The 12,308-nt window shown below is 36.0% G+C and overlaps 1 protein-coding gene across 2 annotated transcripts in view; it reads right to left on the reverse strand.

The window, feature by feature from the left end:
* Positions 1-229: 229 nt before the first annotated feature.
* The window catches only part of LOC105123436 (phosphoenolpyruvate carboxylase 4-like), a 20,795-nt gene continuing 8,716 nt past the window's right edge, over positions 230-12,308 (reverse strand). Inside the window, exons 2-21 of one of the 2 annotated variants that reach the window (XM_011023037.1) lie at positions 11,246-11,444; positions 10,411-10,574; positions 10,225-10,339; positions 9,774-9,851; positions 9,595-9,663; positions 9,397-9,475; positions 9,213-9,289; positions 9,013-9,108; positions 8,269-8,410; positions 7,023-7,154; positions 6,733-6,809; positions 6,336-6,611; positions 5,185-5,310; positions 4,965-5,066; positions 4,735-4,881; positions 2,906-3,004; positions 2,685-2,773; positions 1,869-1,995; positions 1,578-1,784; positions 230-1,341 (exon numbers count right to left, since the gene is read on the reverse strand). In XM_011023037.1, coding sequence (XP_011021339.1) covers positions 514-1,341; positions 1,578-1,784; positions 1,869-1,995; positions 2,685-2,773; positions 2,906-3,004; positions 4,735-4,881; positions 4,965-5,066; positions 5,185-5,310; positions 6,336-6,611; positions 6,733-6,809; positions 7,023-7,154; positions 8,269-8,410; positions 9,013-9,108; positions 9,213-9,289; positions 9,397-9,475; positions 9,595-9,663; positions 9,774-9,851; positions 10,225-10,339; positions 10,411-10,574; positions 11,246-11,401 — 3,186 coding nt within the window. In that variant the 5' untranslated portion in view covers positions 11,402-11,444 and the 3' untranslated portion in view covers positions 230-513. Of the gene's footprint in view, positions 1,342-1,577; positions 1,785-1,868; positions 1,996-2,684; positions 2,774-2,905; positions 3,005-4,734; positions 4,882-4,964; positions 5,067-5,184; positions 5,311-6,335; positions 6,612-6,732; positions 6,810-7,022; positions 7,155-8,268; positions 8,411-9,012; positions 9,109-9,212; positions 9,290-9,396; positions 9,476-9,594; positions 9,664-9,773; positions 9,852-10,224; positions 10,340-10,410; positions 10,575-11,245; positions 11,567-12,308 lie in introns of those variants that run through there. The other variant, XM_011023028.1, reaches the window with a different exon arrangement.

Below are 12,308 nucleotides of genomic sequence, written 5' to 3' on the forward strand. Positions count from 1 at the left end.
TCTTAGCAGCGGCTGTCTTTCGCTTTCTTGAGACCACGGGTTGCACAGCAATACAAAGCCAGCCCAGATATGGCCCAGAACCTGTCTTTTTAAGCCCAATGACAGATCTCTTCCCCCTCCTCCAAACAGGTCTTCTCCTTACAGGTCTCTCCCTCCTCCGAGGAGTAAGACCTGACCCAGCTACGCTAGTCTGGCAGGGTTTATTGATGAAAAAGAAGACAATTGCAAGTGAGCATACAAAGTTTGAGTCATTTCCATAATTTACAAAATCGGTCGAAAGAATTAAGTGATTTGCATTTCAAGAAACGAAATCCACTTAATTGTATTATTATCCGCATAACATTTCATAAGAACTTCCATCTCTTGGACAGATACCATACTCCCAACTAGGCCATCAAATGATAGCCCTAAAAAGTATAAAAATAAGAAGAGAACAGGGAAAAGAAGAGAACATAGGAATAGCCATAATATAATTCGCCGAGTTGTAAAATCATAAAGCTGCTAAGATTTTTGTCAGCCCGTGTTCCTCATACCAGCAGCAATACCATTTATAGTAATAAGCAGTGCATCTCTGAGTTTATGATTGTCATCATCGCTTCTCAACCTCTTTAGAATCTCAACCTGCAACATATTCATTGGATTGAGATACGGGAGTCTGCTCTCAATGAGCCTCCTCAAGCTCCGGTTGTTTTCTGATAGCCTCTCATGCCCACTAACCACCAATACAAACTTCTCCGTTGTTAAGAGTTCTCTTCTGAGTGCAGCACCAAGTTCTCTCCTGCTCTTATTAGAAACAAGGACTTCATCGTAGTGCTTCGCTATAGGAACGTCTGCCTTCCCCAAAACCATCTCTATAAGATCTATAGTAGATTGGAAGAAAGGCCATTCTTTGTACATTGCTTTCAAATCTTGGGTGTGTCCCTTCTCACAAACTCCCTTCAAACCTGCCCCAACACCAAGCCATGCTGGAAGAACAAATCTTGTTTGGGTCCAGGCAAACACCCATGGAATGGCACGAAGATGTCCAATTCCTGTTGAGCTCTTTCTTCTTGTGGGTCGGCTTCCTATGTTGAGGAAACCAAGCTCCGCTTGTGGAGTAGCCTCGTGAAAGTAGGCAAGAAACTCTGGGTTTTCATACACCGTGCTCCGGTAACTTTGGCAGCTGATTTTTGAAATCTCATCCATGAGATTACGCCATTTTTCTTCTCGAGGTCGTTCTGGGGGTTTTAAGGTTGCAAGTAGAACTGCAGTTGTGTATATCTCCAACTGTCTGACAGCTGTGTGTGGCAGCCCAAATTTGGCTTGCACCATTTCTCCTTGCTCAGTAGACCTAAGAGTACCCTGCCGATTGAAAGGACATCCAACATTGACTGTCAGAAGCCTAAATACTTAAGACAGTCTACAAGTTCGGATATGAGAATTGATTATACGTGTTCTGGTCTTAAAAGATGGAGCCTAGCAATAACAACATTTACAAATTTCAACAGAAAAAAGAAACTAGAAGGGGAAAATAGAATACGTTATGGGACCAAACTAACTGATTACTGGCATGCATGATGCACAGATAGGTAACTTACCATTACTGAACCTGGTGGTTGGGATTGAATGGCAAGATATGTTGGTCCACCGCCACGGCCAATACTCCCTCCTCGTCCATGGAATAGTGTTACTTTAATCTTATTATCTTTGCATGCTGCCACAACATCCTCTTGGGCTTTGTAAAGTTCCCATGCAGCAGTGAAGCGCCCAGCATCTTTACCAGAATCAGAATATCCAACCATCACCTGTTCATGGGAAGTATACGAGCGATTAGAGTTTCATTAAGGATCTACTAAAATCAATTTGAAAATGACTTTTAAAATGAATACCTCCTGATGCCCGCTATGGTTCTTTATAATGTGCTCTGAGTACCAATCAATTGATAATAATTTCCTGATAACCAAACCAGCCCCTCTAAGATCTTTCACAGTTTCAAACAAAGGAACCACCCGCAGCCTATTCCAAGACAAGTGTAGATTTTGTGAGAATGTTTATTGTTAATACTGTGTAAACTTTTTATTTCATTACCCGAAGTATCATGCCAAAAGGGTCGCAGAACTCTCTGTTTCCTACTTACTATAAACTCAGTGGATTATAAAATGAGAATTGAGTGATATACCCTCAGGTCAAATATAGAACCTAACCAAATAGTCAAACCACAGGTCCAGGAAAATATTAGCAGGCTCGCAGAATCAGCAATAAAAAGATCCAAGCACAAAGGAAGCTGTTTAGAAAAAACTGGTGTACGTGACTGAGAAATTATCTCAAATACTCTAAAAAAACATACTTGGAAAAAAATTTGTTGTACCAGCAATGGATAAACACTTATGTCACTAAATCACAATTGCAAATGACACCATTATATAATAACAGGACATCACTTTATTCTAAAAATCAAAACTGTAAATAAACATGTTGCACAATTTCAATTGTTTAGGTAAATAAAAGAATGCCTTCTTTTTAGCGAGCATGCTAGCATTTACACATTACCATATTAAATAAATTAAATGAAACAATACAACATAAAAAAATTGTTGATCTTGTTTCCATGCTGTGACCATACATTCCTATGAACAAATGACAGAATAAACAAGGAAATGCATTTTACAGAGCAATATATGAACATAAAAGAGGCATAAACTCACGTTCCTCCAGGACATGGTTTCCCTAGCTCACCACTAACAGCAAGACGGGCATCTTTTTGTAAAAGCTCCACAGCAAGGACATCGCTGGCCCAGCAAGAAAAAAAATGCAAGACAATGTTAATGTTTTTTCGCATATTCTGCTATTAAACCCAAATATGACAGTAATATTATCTTAGAATATATATATAAATAAGTGACTGGGTAGCAGCAGTTTTTCATACATTGGATGCCATAGAGATCACATATGCTCCAAGCGAATCACTCCCTAGCTCAGCAGCAACACGGAATGTATCCAGAACTTCTTTGACATCAGGAGTGACCTGCCAAAAAACAAATTAAAAGGAGGCATACAGGTACAAAAACCAAAAGATAGACAAAGGGAGCGTGCATAAAATGCATCCATTGCAAGGCTTTCTGAAAAGAAAATATCATATTCTCAACTCAACAAAAGGTCATGAATTCTATGGTAATTTCAATTACTTACCAAACGCTTCATACAATCCAACCACACTGACAAACTAATGCAAAAATAATTCCAAAATAGTTAGTTCAAAATTATCGAGGATCAAAAAGATACTTTCACTTAATATTTGTACAGAAAATGACAAAGCCGAAATACAAGAATGCATCATTTTCACATAGAAATAAGTTGCATTGCATTTTTCCCAAACACTTTTTAAGATCATGATATTTCACCAAAATAATTTAATATCAACACAATAATCAATTTGGAAATTAATGTTTGTTCACAAGAGCAAATTTAGGAATTTCCTCCACAGCTTTTTAGGGCTTAACTCTGTCAAATGCATTTGTCTAGTGAATGTACATGTTTGTACAGGGTAGATCTATTTTTACATTAACATCTTTTATCACTTGTATGCTCCTTTAAATTATACCTGCAGAATTTATGAAAAAAAATATGCTAGTCTTAAGCAGGGATGCATTTGTAAGTCTCTTTACAAATTTGTTTCTAAGAGATTCACAATTGCTTCGAATTTATATTATTTTTAACTTTTGACATCGGACTTAACAGATTTCACTTTGATTGTGCTGGAAAACATTATACATCAAACTTTGATTGTGCTGGAAAACATTATACATTAAATAGATAGATAGAGAGAGAGAGAGAGAGAGAGAGAGATGATTTCCCCCACCTGAAATAAGACATGAACAACAAATGCAAGTGTGTTATAGTTAGCCCTTGTTTGAAAGTGCGGCCCAAATGAAGGTTTGCTAAAATTCAAGTTGTTTTTTGCTATTTTTTTTTGTTTTCGGATCATTTTAATATGTTAAAATCAAAAATAAATTTTAAAAAATAAAATTATTTTTTTGATACATTTATCAATAAAAAACACTATAAAAAATAATCGAATAAATTTTAAAAAATAAAATTATTATTTTGATACATTTATCAGTAAAAAACATTTTAAAAAATAATCACAATTACACTCTCAAACACCCCCCCTACTTACCTATAAAGAAATCAGAAGGCTGAATGTGGTCACTCGAAAAGATTTGAAAAAGAAAGTGATGCAAACAGTAGTCAACAAATGTCATACAATTCCAAACTTTCATCCTGCTCAGCCACATTATTGATCCCAAAAAAAATTGCACTATTTCCAAAATTACCACCTTGGGCAACCCGCACTCACCTCCAAAAAATAGAAATAAAAATATCTCCATGCTACTTTTATAGCTCAAAACTAATGTGGTATAAAGCGATTGAACTATACATAATTCCAAAAATTAAAACCAATTAAAAACATTGTTTATTCAAGTATTGTCATCATGTCTTTTTCCAAAAGAGAAATTTAAATAGATAAGCTTTCCTCGTCACAATATTATTAGAAAAGTTTCAAAAAGGCCATTGTTCAATTATGGTCCCATCAAAATAGGATCCGAGAGAACAAAAGACACCCTTCTCATAGGCCTCATGCTGATGACCTATTGGTTAAGCCCAATAGACCTGCCATTGAACATTTGCAGTAGATTATGCCCATTAAAATTATTGCTCAGGTTTTAACGCTATCATGATATTTAAACACGTTACCTGGATGGTGGAAGGAACTAGTGGCCTCTTGCTTTTGAGCTCTCTTGTTAGGAATTCCAGTTTCTTTTCTTCATCCCACTCACTATACGTACCCATATCCAAATATTTGGTGATTGCATCCAGTGCTTCAGAATGTCTACCAGATTCCTGTTGCATTCCAAAAGTCCAGTTAAATCATATTACATGAGCACATTGCTACCTTACTACCTATAACCCGAATCAAATCCCACCTGACGCAAGTCAAGCTTCATTAATACCATTCCAAAAGTCGCAACTCTTCTTATCAGGTCAGCCAGCCTGCCATCTGCTAGCACCCCAGCTCCACAAGATTGCTGCAAAAATCAGTAAGTGAAGAATAAAGTAAAGTAAAGCCGGTTATATTTTCATTCTTTTCAGTTATAACTCAAAAGGAGGGGAACTAGAATGGTATGATAATGCAGAAGATATTACCAGAGACTCGTAGCATAGAAGCAGCGGTTCTAACAATTGGTCTGTTGTCTCATAGTAATCCCAAGGCTCGTATTCACAGGGAAGATCCTCGAGAAGAAGTTCCAGCCGTCTTCTAGTCTTCATAAGCTGAGATCACCACACATAGTATACCGATATTTATAATGATATAGCATATGACTGAAATTTTTGAAAAACTGAAGCCTTGCTCAGTTAAAAATGGGTAAAACACCTCAGCAGATTAAAGAGAATCACCACCAAAGTCATTGAAAAATAAAAATAAACCCATGAATATGTTGATTGGTAACCATTATGACACTTCCTTTATCCATAAGCTTTTTCTTAAATAAATGGTATCTTGATTAGCAGCTATTTCATACTGACCCCACAATATTAATTCACCCAACGCTAGAAGTCGCATCAGATATCAAAAACACAATGAGGATGCCAAATTGTCAATCTACTCATCAATCCCTACATTTAAGAATTTGAGAAATAGCTACTCATCAATCCCTCTCATATTTTAACAATTTGAGAAACTCCGTCTGAGAAGGAAGCTCAATGAAGCATGAGTTATTCAGTAAAGTTTATGCTATTGATTTCACAAGGTTAATTCAGAGTAATCATAAAAAAGTATATGCTTTACAAAAAAATTGTCTGGCTAAGAATATCTTCATTGATCTACTTCTTTATGAATTAACAAATGCAAATATCTTGAAAACTCAGGGCCCAGTCAAATTTTATTGACTTAAAATCAATACAACTACACCTGTATTTTATATCTTCTCCTCCATACCCTCTTATGTTGATTATTCAAAAAAATTGACTCCATGCTATTGACTGCTTAGAGAACATGTGGGGTGTTGCCTAAAAATAACTCCATTAAGCTCAAATCACAGTTTGTTTGTATTTTTCCTTTTTTTTCTTTACCTGAAATTTAAGGGGAAGGAAATAATCATATTAACTTTGAACTCCTGAACTGAAATTGCAGTAATCAGACTGCACCTTTTGAAAGTCTGCCATTCACTTCATTCAACAAGACACTGGATTTTTTATATTTGTTATAACATTTATTGATATTATGTGTTTTACGGTTTTACATGTACTACACTTCAAGTGTTTGACAAATTTCAAGCTGCAGAAAGGAATAATACCTTATCTTTCACATGACCAAGAACAATTCTATAAGGAGCGATTCCAGGACGTTTAGGCAGACTTGGCTCTAGAAGCTTCTGGAAGCTGGATCTTACTATCTTAGATTCTGCGAGAAGTTTTCTCTGAGCAAGTTGACTGGAGGTGAAAGATCCTCGTGGGCTTGGAGCTGATTGATGGCTGTCAGAATTAGCAACACTTCCATTTGTAATTGATTTGCAAGAGCCATGGCTAGAATCTTGGAATGAAGATTCTGAGTTTGAAGAATCCTGAACATCCTGTAAAAAATAAAAATAAAAACAAGAAAAAAAGTAAACATGCTATTTTAGTTCAAAATACTATTGGAAATGATAGAGGAGAAATATCTATACAAAATTGCTACGAGATAGGTGAGTTTACCTGACAATTCAACGGCAAGTAACCAGTCCCTGGAAGATGTAGTTTGGGATACTGTGATCCACCATTATTACCACATTCTACACGAAGAGATAAATTGAAGTTATAAACCTTTGTTATTGATAGTTGAAATTGCCATACATGACTTGACCAAGTTTGGTTATCACTCTAAAAAAAGAAGCAGTGATAGTGATTCTAATGAATAAAAAGGGACTTGGCATAAGATATCATTATTAATGAAAATTGCAGGGAAAGCATGACTATAAATGATTAGTGAGACAGCTTTTCTTTACCAGTGCAGGAGGGAAGATCAGCTGTAGCAGGAAGTTGTGTAGGAAGAGATGGAGTTTGTTGGCCATGATGCTTTGTTTGGTTTCTGCTCATCAATTGATTCCAACCCTCATGCCGATCCTCTGAAGAAGTTTCTGCATGCAATATTCACCAACCATCAGAAACTATAAGTGGAACAAAACACCTGATGATTGCCATAAAAATCATGTGACATGAACCATACATGATTGACATGGATGACTTGTTTTTATCAATCTTGAATTTAACTCTCTCTCTCTCTCTCTCTCTCTCTCTCTCTCTCTCTCTCACACACACACACACTCAAATATAAACAGTATTTATTACTAATCTTGAGCCCGGAACAAATCCCTCAACCACAAAGGAACTACTCTGTATCAAGTTTCTGTTAAAACTTTTAGAAACTCACCGAGCATGACCAGTGACTTTAAAAAACCAAGAGTCATTTTCCAGGTGTCTTTACCCTTTCACGGACAGGCATTGAGCCAAAGAAAAACACAAATTTTCATTGCAAAAGCTAACAGTTCAATGAAACCAAAAAATCAAGTTCTATGTGAATTGAAGATAACCACAGAAAGGCAGAAAAATTTCCATGAGCCATCATCCCTGATAACCTTATCATGAGAAAAGGACCAGTGATGGAATAAAAATTTTCAAAGTTGACAACGTAGCATTGGCAACAAATACAATCTAATATACAAAAATATCATAGGAAGAAATGAAAGGAAAGACACCGAGCAACTTGACAATTTGTCTTTCTGCACAAGGATCAACACCAACTTTGACTCAGATGAACAATTCTTTTACCATGACAAAATTTCTATCAATCGTAATTGAGATAGAGAAGGCACTAGCAAATGTTAGCATGGAACCATCATTCATGCTGACCATCCTCTGTAAATAACAGCTGTCACATAACAATTCTCTCAAGTAAAATTTCTATTGAACAGTTTCTATTACTCATTGAAACTCAAGAGGTGATTCAGTTGAGTATTGTCTCTCACTTCACATATTATGTCTTAATAACAAACATTCAAGATAAAATATTCTCAAATCAAGCTAAATTATCACTATTATATATGTTTAGAAACTGAACAGTGCACCTAACAATTACATGTCAAGCTATCAGGGCAGGCTCTTTTTTTTTCTATCTAATTAGATGGTTACTTGTCAGATTGTTCACAGAAGAAATTTTTTACATGATATAAGTAAATTTCCAGTGAATTGAACCTTGTTTTAGAATGTCATGTGCCTCTCTTGACAACTTATCACTGCAGCGAGACATGGATAGTTCAAATCTGAGACTATCAACTTCTCTAATGTACAGGTCAATAGCCATCCACCTTGATAAAAGAGAGACATCTCGTGTGACCTGGAACAATAAAATCAAAATCTGTTAACAACTTTATATACCTGGTAGAAACGGTACTGCATAACAGGAAAAGATAAGGAATTCTTCTACTAGCACTCCGGCGTGTGTGGAACCCCACTTCCTCCTGTTATAAAGGTGAAGTGCCACTATGAATTGGTAGAGTGCTAATAGCCACATTGAAAATCAGTCCTTGTCAATTACTAAGCTTTTCCCATGAAATGCAAAATCTGTTAACAACTTTATATACCTGTTAGGAACGGTACTGCATAACAGGAAAAGATTAGGAATTCTTCTACTAGCACTCCAGCGTGTGTGGAACCCCACTTTCTCCTGTTATAAAGGTGAAGTGCCACTATGAATTGGTAGAGTGCTAATAGCCACATTGCAAATCAGTTGTTCCAAGGAAAACAGATGGATTTCCTAAAATGACATTACCATACTACAACATGATTAGAGGGATCATTCTTCACACGTGCCTGTTAGATAAATTAATGGACCAACTTCTGTCATACACAACCCATGAGTGGGAATATTTTCTTCAATTAAATTAGTTCTTCCCAGATAAATACCAGAGAACCCAATCATGAATTTGAAAGGCTCACCTTCGCTGTTACATTTGGATTTCCATCTCTATCACCCCCCATCCAAGACCCAAAGTTTATTGGCGTGCAGGTTAATGGAAGTGGCTTTCCTGTATGCTAAGGGGAAAGGAAATGCAGCGATCAAATCCACATACAAGAACAAGAAGTCAACCAACTTCTCACAATCATTTGAAAGAAAACACTATCATATGACAGCTAACCTTCTTCAGCGCAGTGCTGACACGACGTAAATAATGAGGTACTGCTTTCCATAGAGACTGCTCCACAATGTGCAAGCCTGAGTTTATCAAAATATGATCCCATCAGGCATCACCAAGTAACAGAAACTTCCAAAGAACCAAAGGTAAGTTATTTTAATCAGATTTTAGAAGTAAATTGGCTTACCAGACCTGGCTTCATCTGCTGGCGTAGGTTTGTGGCGCCTAAGCTCATCTGTCTGCCATATTGAAGTAATCTCTCTTACCTACAAAAGAAAAAATAATATAAACCACCGAAGAAAAAAAGAAGAGATAATTTTACACTGGATCATTATGCTCTAACTGTAATGTTGATTGTGACTCTTATTGAGGTTTGACACCATACCAGATCTTCGATAAGCATTTCTCTATCTTCCTGTGTAAGATCAGGTCGATCATTGTAATCTAAAAGATGCTGCAAATAGAACAAGTTCACATCCAAAATGTTAACACTTGACATTGTTGCAATATCTAATATTATCATATATAACATAACAATCGGTGCCCAAGGCATTAACAACTTACAGCAATTCTAACGTGCTTATATTGCAAGGTACGACGATTAATTTGAGTAGGATGTGCAGTAAGAACGATTTCAACCTCCTGCATGAACAAGATTTGGACAAGAACATGATATAAGAACTGTTAGAAACTACTTAACAGGATCGCATTTAAAAATTGCAATTATATAATACTGATATGTTCCATTTAGTAGCTAAGATATTCAGGGAAATAAAAGAACTCATAATCATGGTGGTAATTATTAGTCCTTATAGACCATGCAAAAAAGGCTCCGCTGAATGAAGCCGGTAAAATTTTATAGGCTGATCCAGTTGATGCGTCCCCTAAACTTGTAAGAATTTCCAAAAACACAAATTGCGATTTGAAAACTTCTTCTGCTTTCTTGATTGTCAGTTTCAGTGACCAACCCAACTGTCAGAGAAAACTCGAAAGAAAAATACCAGTACAGACAAACCTGCTTGCAAACAGAGTCATAAAGTTCGTCAGCTGATGTTCCACCCTGCAACAGCTGATTAAAGACTACATCACAAGATTTTGATAGATGCGCCAAATCCCGTGTCTTACGTACCCTGCATGAAAGGAATACATTATGCAGTGTCAACATGCTCAATTTCAAAAGTTATCTGAAACTTATACGTACCTGTGATGGGTCTCAGCAATTCCCATCAAATTAAGATAATGGCTGAAAGCACGAGCAAGTGTCAATGCTTCCTCTAAAGTCATCTTTGATATCTCTGATGCCAGCTGCTTCTCCAGCAACTCAGCGGTGTCTTCTATCCCCGCCAATCTCAAATTACAAGCACTCTATACACGCGTACACACACACCAAAAAAAAAAAAAACTTCCCTTAATTTTTTCTCCCGATATATGAATATTAATCGATGAAAATGCAGGGAAAATATACCAGTAAAAAATAATAAATAAATCACTGATTCTTCTTGTCATCACAATCTGCAAGACTGCAACAGCTTTGAGGCTAAACGAAGTAAAACAGTATAAAATAAATACTAATTCAAAAAAATAAAATTTACCTTTAGCAAATATGTAACAAAAGGACATGATTTTTTTAGCTTTTTTTTTCTTTGATTACAGCTATTACTTCTTAGTATAACATGCAAAATTAAAAATAAATAAATAAATAGAAAATCGCATAAGACGTAGTAAGAAAAAATAAGTAATCACCGAAAGAATATTTATCAAAAAGCTAGCAATCACAGATATAAACAAACAAGTAAATAATAATAATAATAACAACAACTAATTTTGCTTCCACTGTTTTCTCCTCAACAAAACATATCCATGCAAAAACACAATACGCGAAACTAGCAAAACAATGATGACAACATCCGCACACCAAAAACAAATCCAATGAACACTAAAAAGAAATAATCAAGACCAGTTTAAAGTAATGATCATCGATCACAGTAACTTCTCTCTAATAAAAATAAGGAGAAGTAGATGAAAACGAAGAAGACCTGAGCGAGAGTGCGATTGCGTTCAAGTTTCTCGACGAAATCAGTACCAACTTCTCTCTGCAACACATCGTTTAATAAATTCTTAAGCAGTTTACAGTAATCATCAAAGCCTTGAAAGGAGATTTCCTCTGCTATATCATCTGTTGTGTCCGTCATTTTCAGCAAGAACAAAAATGGATCTGTATCAAGAGATGAGAAGAGAGAGAGAGAGAGAGAGAGAGATATTTTAAGATGCACAGAGTGAAGATAGACTGTGTGTGAACTAGAGGAGGAAGGGAATGGTGGGGGAGTTTTTAGAGAGGGAGGGGAGGGAGAGGGAGTCCTTGATTTGTTTTCGGTGGGGCCTTTTATTAGTTTATTTACATATGGTGGGACCTGAGCTTGATGACGTGCCAGTGAATTTAAAAAAAAAAAACCCTTGGTAAACCTCGATCAGTGTCCATTGAGGACTTCCAAACTTATTTGTTTGTTTATTTGTTTTTTAAAAAAAAAAGGTCTTGAATGCTTTAAAAAACGAAAACTTGTATCAAGATTTTAAAGAGTTTTCCATGCAAATTAACCACCTTTTGTAATAACTTGTTGAGATAATTAAAAAGTTTCCTGTCGGGATTTTACATTGGTTTCAGACAGAAAAGCACTTGACTGAATTGTTTTCATAGGATGGGGGTTGTAGACCAGTTGAGAGATGGATAGTAGGTTGGGGACTAACAAGAGATTACCACATTTAATTTGGCAACTCGAGTAATTCAAAGAAAAAATCCCAGAAAAATCTTTGGCTTGTTTTTTTCTTAATTAGCTTTATAGGTCTTCGATTTATAGGGAATCATTCTCGGTAGATTCCTTAGATAAAATGGACAGGTTCCTACTATCTGAGCCTTCTTGTTAAAAAGCGATGCCCGGCGGCTCTACCTGCTTTTTGAAGATTTGTACTCTTGAAGTGATTATGTAGAAAATAAAATGGGAGGCGGGCTATGTTATCAAATACCAATTATGTATTATTTTGATTTATCTAGCTTGTCATTTCAGCACATATATATATATATATATATATATATATATATAT

Source organism: Populus euphratica, unplaced genomic scaffold (assembly GCF_000495115.2).
Source record: "Populus euphratica unplaced genomic scaffold, PopEup_1.0 scaffold1.1, whole genome shotgun sequence".
Classification (NCBI taxonomy): domain Eukaryota; kingdom Viridiplantae; phylum Streptophyta; class Magnoliopsida; order Malpighiales; family Salicaceae; genus Populus; species Populus euphratica.